Source organism: Pleurodeles waltl, chromosome 6, assembly GCF_031143425.1.
Source record: "Pleurodeles waltl isolate 20211129_DDA chromosome 6, aPleWal1.hap1.20221129, whole genome shotgun sequence".
Taxonomy (NCBI): Eukaryota; Metazoa; Chordata; class Amphibia; order Caudata; family Salamandridae; genus Pleurodeles; species Pleurodeles waltl.
Genome location: NC_090445.1, coordinates 1,057,967,004 through 1,057,987,592, shown reverse-complemented (window position 1 = coordinate 1,057,987,592; position 20,589 = coordinate 1,057,967,004). Strand labels below are relative to the sequence as shown.

The following is a 20,589-nucleotide window of genomic DNA, read 5'->3' as shown; positions in this document are numbered from 1 at the left end:
TGAACCTTGTGGCCCGGCAAGGCCTAAGAAGGAGGAGCGAATTCCGACTCCAGCCCTCGGCGGTGCAGTGATACATCGAGGTAACAGCTAACTGAGCCTTGCAGCCTGGAGAGGCCTAAGGAGAAGGAACGGGTGATGACTCGGGCCCGCGGCGGTCCAGTGAAGCGACGGGGTGAAGGCTAACTGGACCTTGCAGACTGGAGGGCCTCAGGAAGGGGAGCTTGACAAGCTCGGGCCCTCGGCGGTGACGTGTGGCATCGGGGCTGCGGCCGAGCCCTCCTGCCCTCTGTACATCAGCGGGGAGGCGGCCTGATGTGGCTGGGGGGGGTTGTTGGTGCCCCAGCTGTGGACAACAAGGTGTGCAGCCCAACGTGCAGACCCTGACCAAGGGCTCTGCAGAGACAGGGCAGCCCAGTCAGTGAACTGGCCCTACCCGACCACATATTGGGTGATTAAATAAAAATTTCTTATCTGCGGGAAAGGGCCGGCGACTGCCCTGACCACTGGTCTGGAGCAACAGCCTGGGGGACGTGGGCCTCCGGCTGGCCTGGACTTGTGGTTGTGGGATTGGTTGGCAGCCCAGCCAGACTGTGACTGGAGTTGCATTGCAATGTGACAACAGTGTAGGAAAGCGTGGGACCATCGCTGGGGGCCTCACCCATACAAGAAGGGGAAATCTGACCAAAAACAGGCAAAACTGGCCTTTGAGGGCAAAAAAAGAGCAGTCAAAACGGGCGTGTTATTGCCGGAGGAAGACCTTCAACTGCCCTCCGTTAAAGCCATGTTCATGGACCTAAACAGCCTGGAGACTATAGATACAAAGCTGGACCACTTGACCAATCGCTTGGACCTCATGAAAGACAGGGTGGATGATCATGATGCTCGCTTGGACCAGGCTGAGGCTAGAGTGTCGGATCTGGAGGATGCTCACATCCGAGAAAGTGAACGGTTACTTCAAATGGAAAAGGAATTGGAAGTGATCCGTTCTAAAAATGAGGACCTCGAAGCCAGATCTGGGCGTAACAACATACACATCCTAGGTCTTCCTGAATCGACATCCATGGGACGCATGGAAGACTATGTTGAGGAGATGCTCAAATCAATCTTTCCCAGTGAACTCTCCCCTGTGCTTGTGGTAGAACGTGCACATAGATCACTGGGGCTGAGACAGCCACCGGGAGCCCCAGCGAGACCCATCATCGCTCGTCTACTCAATTACAGAGACAGAGACACAGTCCTACATCTGGCTCGGGCCCGCCACCCGCTCATCAATGACAACAATGAACTTAGCCTCTTCCCGGACTACACCTCTGGGGTACGGGGGGCTCACCGAGCTTTTCTTCCGATTAAACGTACCTTGAGCCACACAGAGGCCAACTTTTCACTTATCTACCCTGTGAAGGTGCGTATACAGCACAATGGGAAATTACACTTTTTCTCAGACCAGAAACTTGCAGCAAAATTTGCTAAAGGTATTCCCAAAAACTACAAGAAGATAAAAATCACACAAGTGACAATGACTGAAATGAGATCTAAAGGGGGGACTACTGTAAATTCAGATAACGCCCTGAGACCTGTGTGAGCGAGGATGAATGGCGCTCCGGTGATGTCTGAACTGCTGAGTAGAAGCCTTCTAGACGGCTCTTGCTCACCCTCACACTCTGGGTGGAAAAACTGTTGGCCAAGCCAGCGCCCCGCTGGATGAGTCCTTATTATTCTAATGTTGTTTTTGCGATGGGACCTGGTTATGGGTGGGGGGAGGTGGGGAGGCCGGGCCCATTTGGGGGGCCTGAGTGGGTGGGGGTGGTATATGTACTGATTGTTCAAAGGTTTGACGTTTTGCCCTTCTCCCTCTTCCCTCCTGTCATCCTCTTGATGCAGCTGTTTTCTTTAAGTGAGGTGGGTAGGGGGAGTTTGATGCTTCAGCGTAGCTTAGAGCAATGGTTCAGAAATCTGCAACTCCAGTTAAGTGTCTGACATGGAATGTTCAGGGGCTGAATGATGGGGGTAAGATAAGATTGCTTTCCGCTTCCATGCAGCGCCATGCAATCGACATTTGTATGCTACATGAGATGCACTCAACTAAGGCCTTGATATCTAGGGTGCGAGCTGACTGGATCGGTGAGAGTCATGTGGCGGTGTATTCAAATTACTCCCAGGGGTAGCAATTCTGCTTAAAAAGGGCTTACAATGGTGCACCAAAAAAGTGCTCACAGGGGGCCACTATGTTATGATACGGGGAACCCTACAGGATAAACCCTTTCATCTAGTATTTGTGTACGGACCCATTGTTGACCACCGCACATTCTTAGGGGAAGTATGGCGCATGATTAACTCGTTAGGCCCTGGGTCGCTGCTATTGGGAGGAGACTTCAGTGTGGTGTTGGACTTTGAGGCAGATCAAGAGAGCTGAGCCAGACCGCAACAAGTGGAGGCTGCAAGGGCTCTATCCCTCGTCATGAATGAGGGCACATTGGTGGACCAGTGGAAAGCTAAACACGGAGCGCAGAGGGAAGGTACATGCTTTAATTCTGTACATAACAGCTGGTCCCGCATTGATAGATGATTTGGCACCAGAGACTTCGAGCTCTGGACAGAGTCAATTAAATATATGCCCCATACTTTATCGGACCACTCTCCAGTTATGCTAGTACTGCAGATCCAAGGTGGCCCCTGATGCGCATTTTCATGGAGGTTGCCCCACGGGGCGTTAAGAGATCGGGTCTTTCGGGAGGAGACCTGCGCTGCTATAGTGGAATACTTCTCAGTGAACCAGGGCTTGGTTTCCTCGATGGGCACCTTGTGGGAGGCCTTCAAGTTAGTGATACGTGGGATCTGTCTTGCCAAACAACATGGTGTGCTGAAAGCATTAAGACGTGACTTAGTGAACCTAGAGTCATGACTGGCTGACCTGGAGAGCTGGCTGACTACAGACGTTTCCAGCAGTCTCCTGGCCGAAAAAAGAGAAACGTTATCTCAGTTTGAGGAGGTGGCACATCGGGAGGTCTGTTTCTTAGGGAAAGAGGCTAGGGCGAGGAGATATGGAGAGGGCGAGAGAGCTGGTAGAACACTGGTTGGAATGGACCACACCACACCGGAACTGAAGAAGTCACGCGTACTCTAACTGATTTTTATTCAAATCTGTATGCAGAGGAGCCGTCATCGCCTGCCGAGTCTTACACTGATTATTTTGATTATGTCAGCCTAATTTGGCTTGAGAACTCGCATCAGCAATTCCTAGATGCCCCCTTCTCAGTCGACGATGTAATTCAGGCTATATATTGCTTGTCAGGAGACAAGGCTCCAGGAGTGGATGGCCCATCGCCGGATTTCTATAAAGAATACACTGACATTTTAGCTCAGCACCTCCTTGAGGTATATGCTGAGGTGCTTGAGAGCAGCATTCTTCCGGCCTCTCTACAGGAAGCCCTTACTGTTCCCATTTTAAAGACCGGGAAGGACCCTTGCAGCTGTGACTCGTATCGCCCACTCTCTCTAATAAACATTGATAATAAGATCCTAGCGGAATTACTAGTGTCCCTTCTGCAGCACCTGCTATCGTCTCTGGCACTACCGGATCAGTCTGGTTTTATACCGGCTCGCTTTACCTTACATAACCTTTTCACTTTTTTTGCAATCACTTGGATGGTCGAACCTGGTGAACAAGCGGCCGTGGTGTTTCTGGATGCCACCAAGGCTTTTGACTCTTTAGCATGGTCGTACATGTTCGGCTTAGTGGCCAGAGTCGGATTAAGTCCAAGATTTATAAAATTGATCCGTCTGTTGTACACAGAACCAACAGCCAGATTGGGAGTAAATGGGCTGCTGTGAGATCCTTTTTTGATAGCAAGAGGTACGCGCAAGGATGCCCTCTCTCACCGCTGCTTTTCACGGTTGCGATGGAGCCACTTGCAGCACATTTGAGACAACACCATAGTCAGAGGGGCTTAGCGTTCAGGCAGCGTCCAATACTGGTATCTATGTATGCAGACGATGTTGCTCTGTACGTCCGTGGGACACAACTACATCTTGATGCATTAATAGATGAAATAGTCAGCTTTGGCCGGATTTCAGGGATCACGATAAACTGGACTAAGTCATTGGTGCTCCCTCTGACGGCTGCTACGACGCAACAGGACTCTAGATATCCCATTAGTTGAGCGGAGGGCCCAGTATTATATCTGGGAATTTGGCTCAGTAGAGAATCAGATAAGCTGTGGTCGGACAATTATGGCAAGGCCATTATGTGGTTGGAGAATAAGGTGACAATGTGGCACTCGCTGCCACTTTCACTGACTGGTCGTATAGCCATTGCAAAGATGGTGATCTTGCCCAAATTTCTATATGTATTTGTTAATATACCACTAGTCCTTACAACCAGCTTCTTGAAAAGACTCAGGAGCTTGTGGCCCTCGCCTGGACAGGTAGACAACCCAGAATCGCATGGGAAACTTTAACCCTCCTGTTCGAGCAGGGGAGACTGGTGGCCCCGGATCCAGAACTTAACTAGAATTGCGCACAGGCCCATTTTGCTCATTTTTGGCTACACCCGATACAGTATCTGTGCATCTAGCTCCTGAGTGTGGTCTGGTCTGATAAATTAGCGGGACTGATAAGTGGACCCCCTAGGCCTCGTCCACGGGGTGTGGATGCAGTGGCATGCATGCCACGGGCTTGGACGGTCCTGCTACAGCGCGCGGGGACGCCGGAGCCTTTTGCACCCTCAATGCCATTTCAAGATATTGCAGGCTTGCCGCTGTCCGGTGATGGTCAGTTCTGTGAAAGCCTGCGCGAGATACATATATTCACCCTGGGATCTTGGTTTCCAGAGGGGTTGTTTGTTTCCTTGGAGGCTGCTCTGGATAACGCGCACAACAACTCGGTGTACAGACTCTTTTATCTCAGGGTGCGGGCTATGTTGCGGGCGCAATACTCCTGCTTCCCTGCAGTGCCTCCGGTGTGCCAAATGCTGGAGCTTATGTATACAGCACGGTCTCCTCGTAGGCTTATTATACGTCTATATGTCAGCATGCAGATGCCTGTGACCCCCATCGAGTCCAAGGCTAGGATCTTTTGGGAGACAGACATCGGGGAGACTCTTTTGGATGAAATGTGGAGATATTGTTGCGCACAACTTCGAGAACTCTCCCCCAACTATAGATTATGCCTTATATGTTTTAACCTTTTTGCACCATATATACTATACGCCAAGTCGATTAAGGAGAATGGGTGTCAGAGCTTCCGATTGTTGTGAGAGATTCTGTGCTCCTGAGGTGACTTTCATGCATTTGGCGTGGCAATGTGGGGGCTTTGCAGGGCTATTGGACAGAGGTGCTGCATGCGATTGGTGAGATGGTTGGAATTGTGCTGCCGCACTCCGCTAAACTTGCCCTCCTGAGTTATGTGAACGAGATCTCCCCAGAATGCCGGAAATCAGTGGGGTTGCTGTTGCTGCTGGCTAAACATAGGGTAGTTATGTGCTGGGGGAGGAAACGAGCTCTTCGCTGTGGAGACTGGCTGAAGGATGCTGCGTACAGTCAGGAACAACTAGAGACATACTGAGAGTTAATGCCTGAAAATTCCCGACCGCATGATATATGGGCCCCCTACGGTCATTTCTGGATTCCCGATCATGAGATGGCACAATGTTGCTCTGTGTTTCCTACCAGCTTCCGAAACAAGACTCATCCCCTGCGAGAGGATACTTGGTAGCTCCTTTCGTATTGAGAACTGTTGGCTGCTTCACCCCCTGCCCCCTCTCCTTTCTACCCCATCTTTCCTTCTCTCTTTCCTTGTTTGGATGTCATCAAGTTATTAATCATCCTTGATGGAATAATACATAATTGCGCTGATTTTCCCTTTCTGATCGATATGCTGCTCTAATCACCCCCACAGTTCTGTGATGGGAACCGTCAATATTGTATGTTTTTTTGGATGTAGTGTATTGTTTTGTTGGTGTTATTCGTATGACTATATTTACTGATAAAGTCATAAATAAAAAATTTAAAAAAATAAATAAACATTTCTAGGTGTCACCTGAGCACCACTTCCTTCCAAGCAGTGTCCTGCAGGTCATTCACCATCAGACAGTCCAGGCATGGCAGGGCTCAGAAAAACTTAAGTCCTGATGCCCCCAATCCCCCATTCATTGGGATTCAGAGCCACAGGGTAGCGGCTCTCCCATTTACCTGTTGCTACAATCTGGTGAAATGTACTGGGTGCCACCTGCTGTGAGGACACCAAATGACACCTGACATTAGCCATATTGGCTTCTGTCTCCCTCAGAGCTTCCACCCTCTGTATGTTGATGGTGACCCACTGCCTATAATTGTAAGTATTTGAAGGCATGTGAGCTTTGGGCACCATCATCTTGTCATCCAGGGTACTAAGCTAACCTTAGAAGTCGCCCTCACTAACTGAGTCCATCTCATACCCAAGCACTACTCTAAACAACCCCTGGGTCTGCCCACCACTGGGGCACTGGGGCTGTGTCCTCTTGGGGCACCTGGGATCACCTTTGGTGTGCCCATACTGGTAACATTCATAGCCCTTGGGGGCAAATTTAGCAGTGTTCTTGTCAACAAAGCTTTTCTTTCGGTGGCCAAGTTGGGCATGTGACACCTTCCCCTGAAAACTATTTTCCGTGGCTTGATAGAACACTTTGGGGCAAATTTACAAGAAAGTGTTGCATCGGTCCCAATGCACCACTTTCCTTGCATCACATCTGCCCCACCAGCGACACTATGGTTGAGCCGAATTTACAATACAGTGCACCACTGCGGTCATTTGGACAATAGCGTAAACATTTTGTAAACACAGCGCAGGAGGAAGGCCTCCTTAACACCACCTTAGTGTAGAATATAAAATTGTGCTAGGGTGGTGAAAGGTTGTGCTAGGAGCTTGTAAATATGCCCCTTTGTTTTCATCTCACCCTTCTTTCTTCAGGTGGGAACCCTGACCACCCTTTTGTGAGTTTATCCCGGAAGTGTTCTTGGACACTCAGTGCTGATCTAGAGGCTTGCCTCTCCAGCAAGCTTCCTGGGGTCAGTCAGCTTGCTATGTACATGCATATTGAGCATGTGCACCCTCAGAATCACGTTGTACCCAACAAAATCATCACTTTGCTACCCCTCACCCAGACCCTAAGTGTATTGCTGGAATAATCTAAGAAGCCCACCCAGGACTGGTTTGTGAGTTGGTGGCTATCCCTCAACCTCTAACGGTATCTCTCAGGGGTCAGCCCAAATCTGAAATTAAGGATGGTTTTCATGGGGACATACTCGGCCTAGTCCTCTACCTCAAGTGTAGAAGTGTGTCCCTTCTCACTGTAGGCATTTACTTCCACAAGCTACACTCCAGTACTCCTCTGGGACTTTGTGTCCCCTTAAGGCTACCTCATAAGCTGAGAACCACTTATCAATATCATCTCCCATCACTTAATTGGGCATCATTTCCTGTGGTATGCGGACCCTCACCTCTCTAGTGTACACTGCTCTGGCACCACTACTACTGGACTCCACTTGTTTGGCTTTTATGTCCAACCTCCTTTCCTTCATGGCTGGTCTTTCTCTTGCCATTCTCTCCTCAGATTCCATCTTAGCTTGCTCAGCAGCAATTTGAGCTTCCCTCTCTGCCTTTCTGTCCTACAGCTTCTCTGGGGTCAAACTCCTGGCAGACACACTGCTTCCTACCCCCATCCTGGGCACTGTGGCATCTGGTCATCTGCTGGAGTTGAGCTGGGCTTTCCTTGCAGCTGAGGACCCAGATCTAGGTCCACCATCTCCTCATCCTCTGATATTGCTCCCCTCTCATTATTATCACCTTCATCATCTCCTGAGAAGGACTGCCCTCTTTGCACCTTCTCAAAGAATCTGAGGGCTACTTGGAGACCCCATTTGGTAGCCTTCTTCTCTGCCTTCAGCCACTTCTTTTTGTAGACCTTCAGTGGCTCAGCCCTGAAGAGGGGATCAAAGTTGCACAACTACATCTCTTTAGTGAATAAAGGGAAGTTAGAGCACTTCAATTTAGAAAAGTGAGGAAACAGCCAATGGGAAGCTAGGAAGAATGTAAAAAGTGATCAACTCTGGTGTCAAATTATTTGTCTGGATATTTTTGTGTAACATAAATTACTGTGTGGTACTGCACAAATAGAATTCCTGATCCAGACCCACTATACTCATCAGACGTCTTTTTAGTTCCAGTATAATAAAAACTTGTAATCACAGGAACAAGTTCTACAGAAGGTCTGTAGCTTGTAGGCCTGAGTTTCTTAAACTCAAATGTGTTTGTGTCAACAAACATATCTGTACTGTGCAGTGGTGCAAGAAAAGTAATCAAAGAGCACCAGGAATTAAGTAGATAAAGCACATTGACCTCCTGGCTGCTCGCTTGTTACTTTTTCAAACTCTAGAGATAGTCTCTAATTTGAACCTTCCCCTCTTAACAAAACGCCACATTTGTAGCATGTGCATTTACCCCCAACAATGTATCCTTGCACTCTTGACAGATAACTGGTGTTTATTGTTACCCAACTCAACGGCACTCATATTAGGGACCTTAACTGTATGACAGGCTGAATGGTTCTTCAGGATATTAAGGCTCTGGCCATGCATTCAAACTTGGATACCTGAAGTGAATGAATTAGTCTATGGAACAACGTGACCCAAGGTTACATCCAGTGTGTTATTTGGAAGAGTGAATTGGACAACTATAAGAAATTGGGTTACTGGCTGAGGGGGGTGAAACCCTACTCAAGCAGGTATCACAATTCATGTCAGAGTGAGGCACAAGCAAACCACAAATAAATCTGGGCTCAACCCCCTGGCAGCTTGCACAGAGCAGAAAGGCTTAACTTAGAAGCAATGTATAAAGTATTTATGCAGCACTTCAAACCGTAATAAAGTGCAAAAACACAACACAAGAAAAATCTCAACCAATTTGGAAAACATGGTACATTTCAATAAATAAACCAAGAAGAAAACAACAAAAATTAAATCAGTAGAATCAGAGATTTGCAATTTTAAAGATTTAAGAGAAAATAGCGCAACAAAGTGCCAACTGTAGATATATGGTAGACAAAGTCACCAATTCAGACTGGCCATGGTGGGCCTGCTATAGGGACCATTTAAGCCCACTGTACAAGAGTGCCTTAAAACCTGGTTGCGAAGAATTGCAGAGTCCTGAGTCGAGGATGCATCCACAGCTGAGGTTATGCATTGCCATGGTCGGAGATGTCTCACACAGCATCGGTTCTGGGGAGCTATGAGGGTGTGATATGAGGTCTTGCTTCGAGGAATCCACCAATGAGGGAGCTTGCAATGCAAAGTCCTGTGTCAACGATGCACTGCATACTCAATGGTTTTTAAGAAGCTGTGGGGCTTGTGAAGCATAGGTGTGAGTCATCGTCAAGGCTGCTGTCTACAAGAGGCTTATGATGCATGGGCCTGCATCGGAGAGGCATGGCACAGTGAATCTAATGGAGCTATTTGCTGCGAGGGCGATGCAAAGTCCTTGTGCCGGGAAAGTGTGTGCAGCAATGGCAATGTGTGGATTCTGCCCGGTGTTGCACCGCACAGCAGAGGCGATGCGTTGATTCTGCTCGGGGTTCCGCCATGCAGCAGAGGAGATTCGTTAGTTTTGCTGGGTCCACAAATGGATTGGAAGAGCACCTTCAGGCCCACTTCTAAAGGTCTAGGAGTGGGGTGACACCACTTTGCAGAGTAGGAGTCACAGATGGTAGAGTCCAGGTGCCTCATGGTGGTTGGAAGTCTGATAAATCCCTGAGTCTTCTGATCACGAGGCCAGCCAATGAACCCTTGGAGTCACTCTAGGGTCCTGGGTTTAAAGAATCAGGTCCAGTCCTACTAACCCATGCAAGATGGCAGCAGGTCAGCAGAGCAGGGAAGCAGTCCTTCAGAGTAGCAATCCAGCAGATTGGCCGTCCTTTCAGCAGCACAGCAGTCCTTTTTCCTGCCAGTGTCCACTGGTCCAGAAGTGTACTAAAGAGTTGGGTAAATGGGTCCAACATTTATACCTGGTGCCCACTTACACTGGAGGATGTTTTTAGAGGCTTTCACCCTCCTGAGGTGCCAGACATTCCCTTACTCCTTCTCTTGGCCCCAGCCTGTCTGGCATCACAATAGACTAATGCCAAATCCTTTGTGAAAGTGCCCAGGGAGATCCTTTTTGATGTGCAAGTGTAGTAGCTGAAAGCTCCTCTTCTTCGTTAACTCAGAGTCTCCCATCCTCCTAACACCTATCTTCCCTTTGTGTTACTGTCTGGGAGCAATACACAAAGCCCAACTGCCATAGTTATGTGACGCAGCATCAGGCTGCAGGCACGATGGTCAGAGCAAGAAAATGCCAGCTTTCTAAATGTGGCATTTTCAGAAATGTGATTAAAAATCTGACTTTACCATTAAAGAGGGCTTTTAATTAGAATTATTTAGGCAACAAAATTAGCCTGTCTGCCTATTCGCAACTGGAAGTTATAGTTTATTAAATGTAATATGATAACTCCAAATTTATCCTATTGGAAAGGTAGGCCTTGAAGAGGTGAAAAACATAAATAGTAGCTTTTCATTACTATAACAGGTAAAACTTAAGTATATGTCCTGCTCTTTAAATACACTGCACCCTGCCCTGTGGGCTATTCAGGGCCTACCTTAGGGGTGACTTATAGGTATTAAAAATGAAGGTTTGGGCCTGGCAAAAGGTTTATTTTTTAGGTTGAAATAGCAGTTTACAATGGTAGGCCTGAGACATGTTTGAAGGGCTACTTAAGTGGGTGGCACAGCCACCGATGCAGGCCCACTAGTAGCATTGGATATATAGGCCCTGGGTACATGCTGTACCACTTTACTAGGGACTTACAAGCAAATTAAATGTGCCAAATGGGTGTAAGACACTTCTACCATGATTTAAGGAGAGAGTAATAGCACTTTAGCATGGGTTAGCACAGATAAATCCTAAAGTCAGCAAAAACCAAGTCAGCAACATGGGGGGGTGAAGGCAAAAAGTTAGGGGAGAACCACAACAGGGATGTCAGGTCTAACAACAACATTTTAAAAGGGAATCAGAAGGAGCAGAATAAGGTGTTTGAGATAACACCATGAGGGATGTTACAAATAGAAAAAAAAACATAATTGAGGATAGAAGATGACATTAAGAAGTTAATAAGATGGTGATAACAATGTATGGTCTGCATAACACTCACAACTTGGGAAATCCAAGCTCTACACAAGCAGTTGCCACCATCTGCCCCATTAAATGGTACTCCTTCCACTGATTTCAGACAAATGATAGGTGGGACATAAGCCTGTGTACCACTGGGCCTTCCAGTCCCAACACTGTCTTATTGCATTTCAGATGAATCAATGGTGCAGCATAAGCCTGTGTCCCACGAGACCTTCCAGTCCCAACCCTATCCCATCTCAACCCATCTCCAGCACATTCAATAACTGACCAAAAAAATAAAGTGTGATGCAAACCTTGCGCTTAGTTGTTAAATCTCCTTACTAGCTGCATCTATCTGCCTCATTATCATACTAGAGCATAAGCCTGTTACATTCAGTACATTTCTATAGCAATGGCATCAACTTACATCACTATGTTATTGTGATTCAAACCTGTGACTTGTACTTTAGACAATTATATGTGGGGCTGGTGCATTTACCTATATACATGTCTTATGTGGGTTTGTTGTGTAGCCATTTTAGCTATAGCTCCATGCACGTTAGTTTAATACACTAGGCCGCAGTGCACTTTGACCTAGATATATTTTATTTGGCTTTGCATTGTTATTTTTACAATAACCAGTTATACGGTCCTGTTTTAATTTCTTCTATCGAACTGTTTTGCTTAGCCCAGCACTGTGTTCTCAAACAACACATTCTTGATCACTTTGTGCTTCAGTCAAGGCTACAGTTTGGTACATTGCCGGTGATGTGGTAGAAGTTTAGTCTCCAACATTCGTAGAAAATACACATCTTTACGTAGGGACATTTTCTTAGAACATTAGCTGTGTCATTATAAAAACACTTCCTAGTCCCATTACATGTCAAGAGGGAGATTCAAGCCTGGGAACCACAAGTGTATGCTGATTACTGAATGCTTCGCTGCAGATGCTAACGCAGACTACAGTCCTTTGCTCAGGTATGAGGGTCGATGTCCTACCGGGGGAACCTGAAATGCAGGATTAGAGCTTAACATGTTGTGCTCAAATTATGATTCAGATCGAAAATAGTCCATCGATTCTAGTGGCAATATGATAGCGTTATTCTTATGCTTCACTCTCTTCGTCACCATTTTAATATTGTCATTTTGTGTCGGTCTGGTTATTGCAGCTCACGCTTTGCTTACTAAAATGCAGTCGTTTTATTAAACCAGTCTTTAAAACTTATACTGCTTCCATTGTCATTTATATATATGAAACTGAATTGCGAATGAGAGAACCGGATGCGACCTGAATGACCACGACTTCCCTGAGAAGTATGATATGTCATGCGCTCGGCTGCCCAATCATCTCTACCCTTTGGGAGAGACGAGGCACTGCTAGTTAGCCGGAGCAAAACCCAGATTTGGAGCGACAGGTGTCACCCACAGTGGGTCAGACTCAGTCTCCCACATCGTGGACGATCTTGCTGCTCAAAATCCAGTAGTCTCATTAGAATAATGAGAGCCTACGCAGCAGGTTAAACCTGTAATAGCCCTGTCACACCCACATGCACACACACTCACAAATCCCTGCAGGAAGTCCACTGACTTTAGAAACAAATTTACCCTGCCCCACTCCACATGCATAGATCCTCCCTAATCAAATTCTTAATTCAATTCTTAAATAGGGTCATTTCAGTCTACTCTTTACTCCAAATACTTGGCTACATGATGTGAGATACTGAGATCAACCCACCTAGCTCATTCAGAGTTGCAACAGTCAACCCTCTGGACATGATCCTTAATTCTTTGATCAAATACATTGTCTACTTTACTCCTAAATACCTTAGCACAGGACATTTTTCTAATCGATGATGCTGACAAAGAAAGCTCTCTGTCATCAAAATTAAAATATAGGTGCACTGACCCTCGCCCAATTTCTCAATGGTGCCACACATAAAGAATATGCTCTTGAAGTAGAGGGTCATTTTGTGAATGGTATTAGTAAGGCATCTTCTAAAAATTGGCACACGACTCATCAGCTTACCTCTCACAACCCCACCTTTAGAAGTTGGCGGATGCCATTTGTCTCATACAAGTGCCCGCCAGCTCCGCCATCAGGAGAACAATCAGCATTCCCAGGTGTACATGGTGGTGGAAGAATACATAGTTGCAAAAGGCCTTTCAGGGCCATGTTTTGCATCAGTTCTCCTGCCCACGACGCCATGTCGGGCATGGCTGTCCTGAGTAGGAAAAATACTTAAACGTGTACCACAACTACTAAATAGAGCAAAAACAATCTCTGACTGTGCTGCATTTCCAAGAATAATGCACTAAGAATAGATCTTGTATTTGATATGTAATATAATAAAATACTGGCACAGCATCACAAAACAGTGTTTTGCAGTTTATTGTTCTTAATTTTTAAGTTAGCTACCCAATGCCTATTGTGAGCTTTGAGACATTCACACAAGTGCTACAGGTCAAATTTAGGCTCTCATTACGAACTTGGCGGTTTGGCCCGCCATGCTGGCAGTGGCGGCTAAAGCCGCCAGTCGGCATGGTGGGCCAAACCGCCATATTTTGAACATGGTGAGGGCTGCCATCGGCAGCCCTCACCCACCGCCAAGCTCCCGCCGTCAGGCAGCCTGGCGGCGAGTTGAAACACCATCCGCCACGGTAGCGACGCTACCCTGCGGATAATGTTTCATTTCCCGCCAGCCATTTCCTGGCGGGATATCCCGCCAGGAAAAGGATGGCGGAGGGGGTGCCCTGCACTTTGCATGGACAGGGCAGGGGCCCCGGTGAGAGCCCTGTCGCGCTGAACTGCGTGACGGGTGCAACTGCACCTGCCGCACTGAGGCATTGACGGCGGCTCCATGTTGAGCCACTGTCAATGTCCCGGCCGAGGCTTTCTGTGAGCCGGCGGGCGGAAACAATGTTTCCGCCTGCCGGCCCACAGAAATGTTCATTATTTGGCCGGCGGGGTTCCGGGGTCGCTGGCGGTCATTGTTTTGACCGCCAGCATGAACATCTTAGTCTTTAAAAGAAGCTCCTGATGGAATTACTGGGTACACATGTCGCTAATGTCCCGGCCTCTTGTCTGCTGGGGGTGCTACTATGTTCCAAGAAAAATAAATATGAGATGAATCCATGGACTTGGATCATGTTCTGACCAAGAGACGATGACCTGGAAATTGCCCTCGGATCCCCCACTGAAAACCTGATTGAGGCACCTCCACAAGTCGGCCACAGCTGAGGTAGCGGTGAGGCTAACACTGCGGGCAACAGGACTTAAGGGCCCCCCAGGGAGACATATACTTGGAAAATCTGATTGTCAAAACAGATGACAGACTGCTGTGAACACTCTTAGATTGGGCTCCTTATCCTCCTATAGGTGCAGGATACACACATATGCTACGTTAAGGAGATACCGTCAACAGGGACAGTAGAAATGGCACCCGCATACCAACTCATCCTGTTGAACAAGCTAGAAATGTAGAATGTAACTGACAGAGACACTACCACAAGTTTAACCCAGTTATTGGTTGGGAATTTGCGGGTTTGTTAGTTGGTTATTATACAGTTGAATCAAATGACCCTCATCCTCTGTGGGCTGAGAAAAGGGCACATTGAGTGATTCGATCCATAGAATGAGTGATACTTCACATGGATCGACCACAATCCACATGGTAAGCAATTTAAGTCTGTCACTGCATTACACTGGAGAAATGCTAATAAAGAATCACCTGGAAAACAAGCATTGGCAAAGCTAATAGTTTTCGCCTATGCAAGATCTACTGGCTTTGTCAATGTTTTTTACATGTTGCACAGGAGTCTGTGCTGCTGTGCAACATGAGGAGGAAAGAAAACAGCACGGGGGACTGAGAGGGTGACAAGTACCATGAAGGAGGATACTTTTTGCATACTTTTCAGAGGTAGGACCTTTTTGAAGGAAGTACCCTGGTGCAGACTTAATTTTTGCCATGCTTTAGCAATACAGAATGTTTTTATAACAGCAGCAGCAATTCTTTATTCTTGTGGTTTGAATATGTTTATTTGTTGCAACTGAAGTCAAATTACATTCTTTTGAAAACCACAGTGTCACGTATACAAAATCACTCTCACATCCTAGATCACACAGACCTTCTAATGTGTGTGCATCGGTTATGAGGTGCTGGACCACTGTTTGGTGTGATGTGTTTCAAAATGTCGTACCAGTTTAGACCTGGTCAGCAAACTAAGTTGTGCAATTCCTAACTCCATATTCTCCTATACATTGTCCTGATACGCATCTCTTATTTTGTATACGGTGTCCAACATTCCGTGGACTTTTAGTTCATTTTGCCTGGTTCTGTTGTCATATGAGGGTGGATTTTGTGCATATTAAGTCTGAAATATTAATTCTTCCTTCACTGTGTGGGTAGAATTTTGTTAACATCCGCTCCCGCTCCAGAAGAAGTTTAGTTCTGGCAAACATTTGTGTTGTAGTTTTTGGATGTTTACAAGCATTTAGGGGAGAATCTAACAGAATGCAATGAATCTAGTGCATGATGCTGTCTGTGGCAATCCCGAGTTGATGGCAAACCCAGGATAAGTTACAAATACCTGTTTGCACCCTGAATGGAGACTGCTTGCTACTTGCATATGCAGGCAAATTTGCCTGCAAGGCTTTTGCCAGATGGAATATAACCTTGAGGTCCTTATAATGAAGAAAACACAAAAGTGTTTTATTCCCAATCTAGGATCTGAATCTGTTGCAAACAGTGTGATATCTGTAAACCCAGTAAATAACACTCCCCATGGTATGGGTGATTACATGGTGTGCAATTAGCACCCAGAATTGTGCAGCTGAAGCCCAATGTCTCACTGACCAATTTCCTGCCCCAATGGATTTTATAAAGGTTGATTATTCTATTATTATTATTATTATTATTATTATTAGCTGAGATTTATAGAGCGCATGGCTACCCACTCAAGGGTTTCCCAGCGCTATGTCACAGCATTAGTTCCAAGAGAATATCTCTATTATTAATACTGCAATCAGTAGTTAAACAGCCAAGTTTTAAGATTTTTACGGAAGAGTGAGAGTGATCTACATGTTCTCCGATTGGGGGAGAGAATTCCAAATCTTTGGGCCTAAGAAGTGAAATGCTCGGACTCTTTGCCTGGTTCTTCTAACTCTGGGATCTACAGCTAGGTCCATGTTCCTTGAATGCAAAGATCACTTAGGTGTATAGGGTGACACCAAAGATCTTAGGAGTAAGGGAATTTGATTTACATAACAGAGTGCTCTAAAACTTAATTCATCTTTTTGACATCCTCGTTAGAACTTTTATGCATAGCTTTACCTTATAACTATTTTATAGCTCTTTTGCTATTTGAAGAGATAGAATTATTGGATATCACATAAGGCACACATTTTTTATAGTGATTAATTTTCAGTGGCCAATATTATTTACTACCAACACTTCTTGCATTTATGTTTTTATTTGTAGTTTTGAGTCGCCAAGGAGCACTTTGGCTAGAACAAAATTATCCATGTTATGACGGCTCCTACTGCGCTCAGGCTAATGGTAATATATGGCCACAGGATAGGAACTCATGTCCTAAAGTAGTAACCACCCTAATTAAGTGATAGTGATTTTAATAAACTGGGTTTCAAGACTTCATGCCACACCACACCAATGCACAGCACACCTATCTCAAGCAATACAACAAAAAATTATTCTGACCTTGCGCTTTTGTTCCTCCTCTTCCTGAATCTTCATCTGCAGCTTACGCACCATGACTTGTCGTTTCCACTCAGGGATGGGCCGGCCCTGCTCATCATGAGTGGGTATGAGTGTTTCAATGTCCATTTGTGAAGCTTGCACGGGGACCGTGGGTATGGTGTTTCCATTAAGCACTGGTTCTGGGGGGCTTGCAGCTCTTGAGTTGGAGGTAAATGTTGGTGTCTCAGGGGGTGATGGTGTTGTAACAACTGGAGGGGCTGAATTCTGACTCTCTGCCTAAAAAAGTAAAAAGAGCCACAATGAGTTAGGAGTGAAGCCACTGCATTTTATCAAGAATTTATTGCACTATGAAAACAGGAGCCATACAATCTGGGTGTTAGGGTTGCATGGGCCAATCTGTGTCAATTCCTGAAACACAGATACTATAAGATTTCAAACTTGTCAGTCATATTTCTCCCGTGAATACATGCAGGGACATTTTTACATGTCTGTACTACTTGTGCTTGATAGTTTCTGCTTGTGTTTACTAGTCCTTGCAAACTGTAACCTTTAACAATAACTAAGAAAGTTTTATCTGAAAAATGTGTTTTTCCTTTAATGTGCTTGGTCCTTTAGAATTTGAATGTCCCTGACCTATTCCATTATCACTCCATTTCTTTAGTATATTCACATTTTCATTCCAGGGTCTCGTGGGTCTTGTGTAATAAAGCAAGTATCAGTTTGCCCCGCCATAGCTGGACTGTCTCCATTTGGTTTTCCTTCTGGAAATGTGACCTTCAGAACTAGAAACAAAAACGATGATAAAACTTAGCCAGAGAAGAATCCATTGGTAACATAATCTCCCTTAATTCTGGACCTGCCCCTCTGTAGACAGACTAAAGAAGTGCTGTGCAAAATTATACTTACTTTGGCAAAATCAGTCAGTCAGTCAAAGAACTTTATTTTGGCTACAAGAGCCACAAAAGCACAGCAACGATAAATAATTACACAGGATTAATAAGATATGTGTATAAAATATGTACAATACATGTATATGAATAAAATAATAAAATTAAATAGGAATAAGAGTTTGAATAAAAATAAAGATTGAATGCGCTCCCGGGGTGAGTCTAACATTCTTCCTAACACCATTATATTGGTAAAAATTTCCCTCTGACAATCCAGCTTGCCCCACGGAATTTGGCAACAGCAATCACTAGCATAGGTCGAGTGTCTGATCTAAGAATTCGAAGAGTTACGTCGGCCCTGCGAACTCCCAGCAGTCTACAAGCCGGGGTCAAACATTTCCTGCGTGGAGCAGAGTGCGCAGGGCAGACAAACCGGACGTGGGGGAGGTTTTCAATGGGTGCTTTACAAGCTGGGCAGACTGTTGTTTCGTCATGTGACCAGCGACTAGTGAATATTCTTAATGGCAGGGTGCCAATACGGAACTGAAAGTACAACTTCCTCTCTCTTGGCACCGTGATTATTTCCCAGAAAGCCTCATATTTGCATGTCTCTTTTAGGTTGGTGAAGTCACATGATAGTTTAGAGTGAAGAGCGACCCTCGTGTCTTCAGAGTCTACCATGGGCCAATACAGCTCTTTAAGATCACTTTTGGAAGGAAACGAAGTAGTGGTTGGGGAATCCCACAGTTCTCTGAGCCCAAGCGAGTAAAGTAACCCCTTGATGTGTCTACGCCAGGGGATACTATGGGAATGGTCAGCTTCTAGGATGACCTGCAGGGCTGTAGTGAAGGAGGCAAGCTCTGGGGTGGTCCAAAGGCGCCGCCAATACAAGAGGGGGCGTAGACGGGCTTTGTGGTCAATGCGTTTCATGCCTAGGTCTTTAAAGAGAGGAAACAGTGGAGTACTCAACAGGAGGGACACTAAATTCCGAAGGAAATTATTTTCAGACACCTTTATTTCTTGGGCTTTGGCATAGCCCCAGAGTTCAGCCTCATAAAGGGCTGAGCTTACTGCCTTGGTTTGAAATATCCGGATCACAGGGCATATTGGTTTGATATATGAAAGGTTAAAGTCCCTTATTAAGACCCCTGTTGTTTGCTTTAGCTTGAGTGCTTGTTTTGCAATATGAGAATTACAGAGCATTTGTTCCTTTAGCATTATGCCCAGGTAACTAAAAGTGTCAACCTTTTCAAGTGGAGTTCCCTCAAGAGTGAACTTTCCTCTAAATGATCTGTGTGGATTGAGTGTCATCAGTTTCGTTTTAGAGGCATTGATTTCAAGTCCCCTTGTGGAGCAAAGTTCCTCAAAACATGCGAGGGGTTTACGTAATCCACTTGGGGTCTTGGATATCAGCAATGTATCGTCTGCGAAGAGCAGAACCGGAATTTTCTGTGTGGCTAATGATGGTGCATCTGCCTCCATTCTAAGAAAAGAGGGGACAATATAATTTATGTACCTGGAGAACAGGGTGGAGGCAAAATATCTAATTTGCTGTTTCATGAAATTGCAAAGTTATAGATTTTTAATTAGCTTTTCTGAAAATTCACCCATTTTTTGTGGAAAATTCTCCTACCAAATGAAGATTTCATTTGGCAAACTAAGGGGATACACATCAAAGGGTGTTTGGTTTATTTTACTAAGGAGTTATCAGTCAAAATTTAAGTTAGCATTCTTTTCCTGAAAATTCCTAAAATGCTTACGAAGACCATGAAATTTGCAAAATTTTGCACATAATTTCACAAACATTTTATATTTCACAAACATTTTGGAAGCAATGTCCCACAATACAAGACTTTCCTGCCTAGTAGTCCTCTTTTCACCCCCCAAGGCAATGCCTCAATGTTTACTCTCAAAATACCTTGCTGAACATAGTGCACCAAAGTCCTATTTATGAGAGTAAAATCATGTTTTGTACTCATGAAATGTGAATTTACATTCTCACAATGATTTATGTATTCCCACGCACAACAACACCCCTACCTTGTAATTTTCACAATTGAGAAAATACCTCTTGTAGGGGCCAGGCAGGGTAGTTATTGCACAGCAGGTTGATGTGAAAAGTTGGTGAAATGTGCCAGTTGTTGATATACACAGCCATTCCCATGGCATATTCCCTCCTTGTCTATGGTGGAAGATTTACTCCTGTCAAGTTATGAAATCAATCAATTTCTAGCGTGGGATAGCAGGTGATCCCACCAACTTGTCTCCCTTGGAGGGTCATTCTTATTAGACTAACCCATTTGCTGTATATCTTTTTATTTTTAAAATATGGTTTGGGGTCTTGATATAGACTATTTAGAAGCTTTACCAGCAGAAGCCATTCTTACATTAAGAACTTATGTTGGCTGGCTAAAGCACATATCTAGTAGTGTAGAGATCTTCAAATTGATGAAATGATTGGATTACATTTACAAGATGATGGACCTGGCCCTTTCTGCGGGGTCAGCCTCAGACTTTTTGCCTTTTTCCTCCATTTTCTGCTGAATTTGGTTTTGTTAGCTTTAGGACCCTGAGTACTTTACCACTGGTAATCAGTGCTAAAGTACATGTTCAGTCTACTTAAACATGGTACTATTGGCTTATCCACAATTGGCAAATTTAAATTATTTGTAAGTTTCTAGTAAAGTGTACTATATGTGCCCAGAGCCTGTAAGTTAAACATTACTAGTGGGCCTGCAGCAGTGATTGTGCCATCCACTACAATAGTCCTGTAAACATGTCTCAGGGCTGTCACTGCAGAGCCTGTGTGGGCA

General features: G+C 45.4%; 1 protein-coding gene across 3 annotated transcripts in view; it reads right to left on the bottom strand.

Moving 5' to 3' along the window:
• ESPN (espin) overlaps positions 1 to 20,589 on the bottom strand; it is a 917,745-nt gene that overhangs the window by 158,335 nt on the left and 738,821 nt on the right. For all 3 annotated transcript variants that reach the window (XM_069240012.1, XM_069240013.1, XM_069240014.1), the window contains one exon: positions 16,890 to 17,165. In XM_069240012.1, coding sequence (XP_069096113.1) covers positions 16,890 to 17,165 — 276 coding nt within the window. The remainder of the gene's footprint in view (positions 1 to 16,889; positions 17,166 to 20,589) is intronic.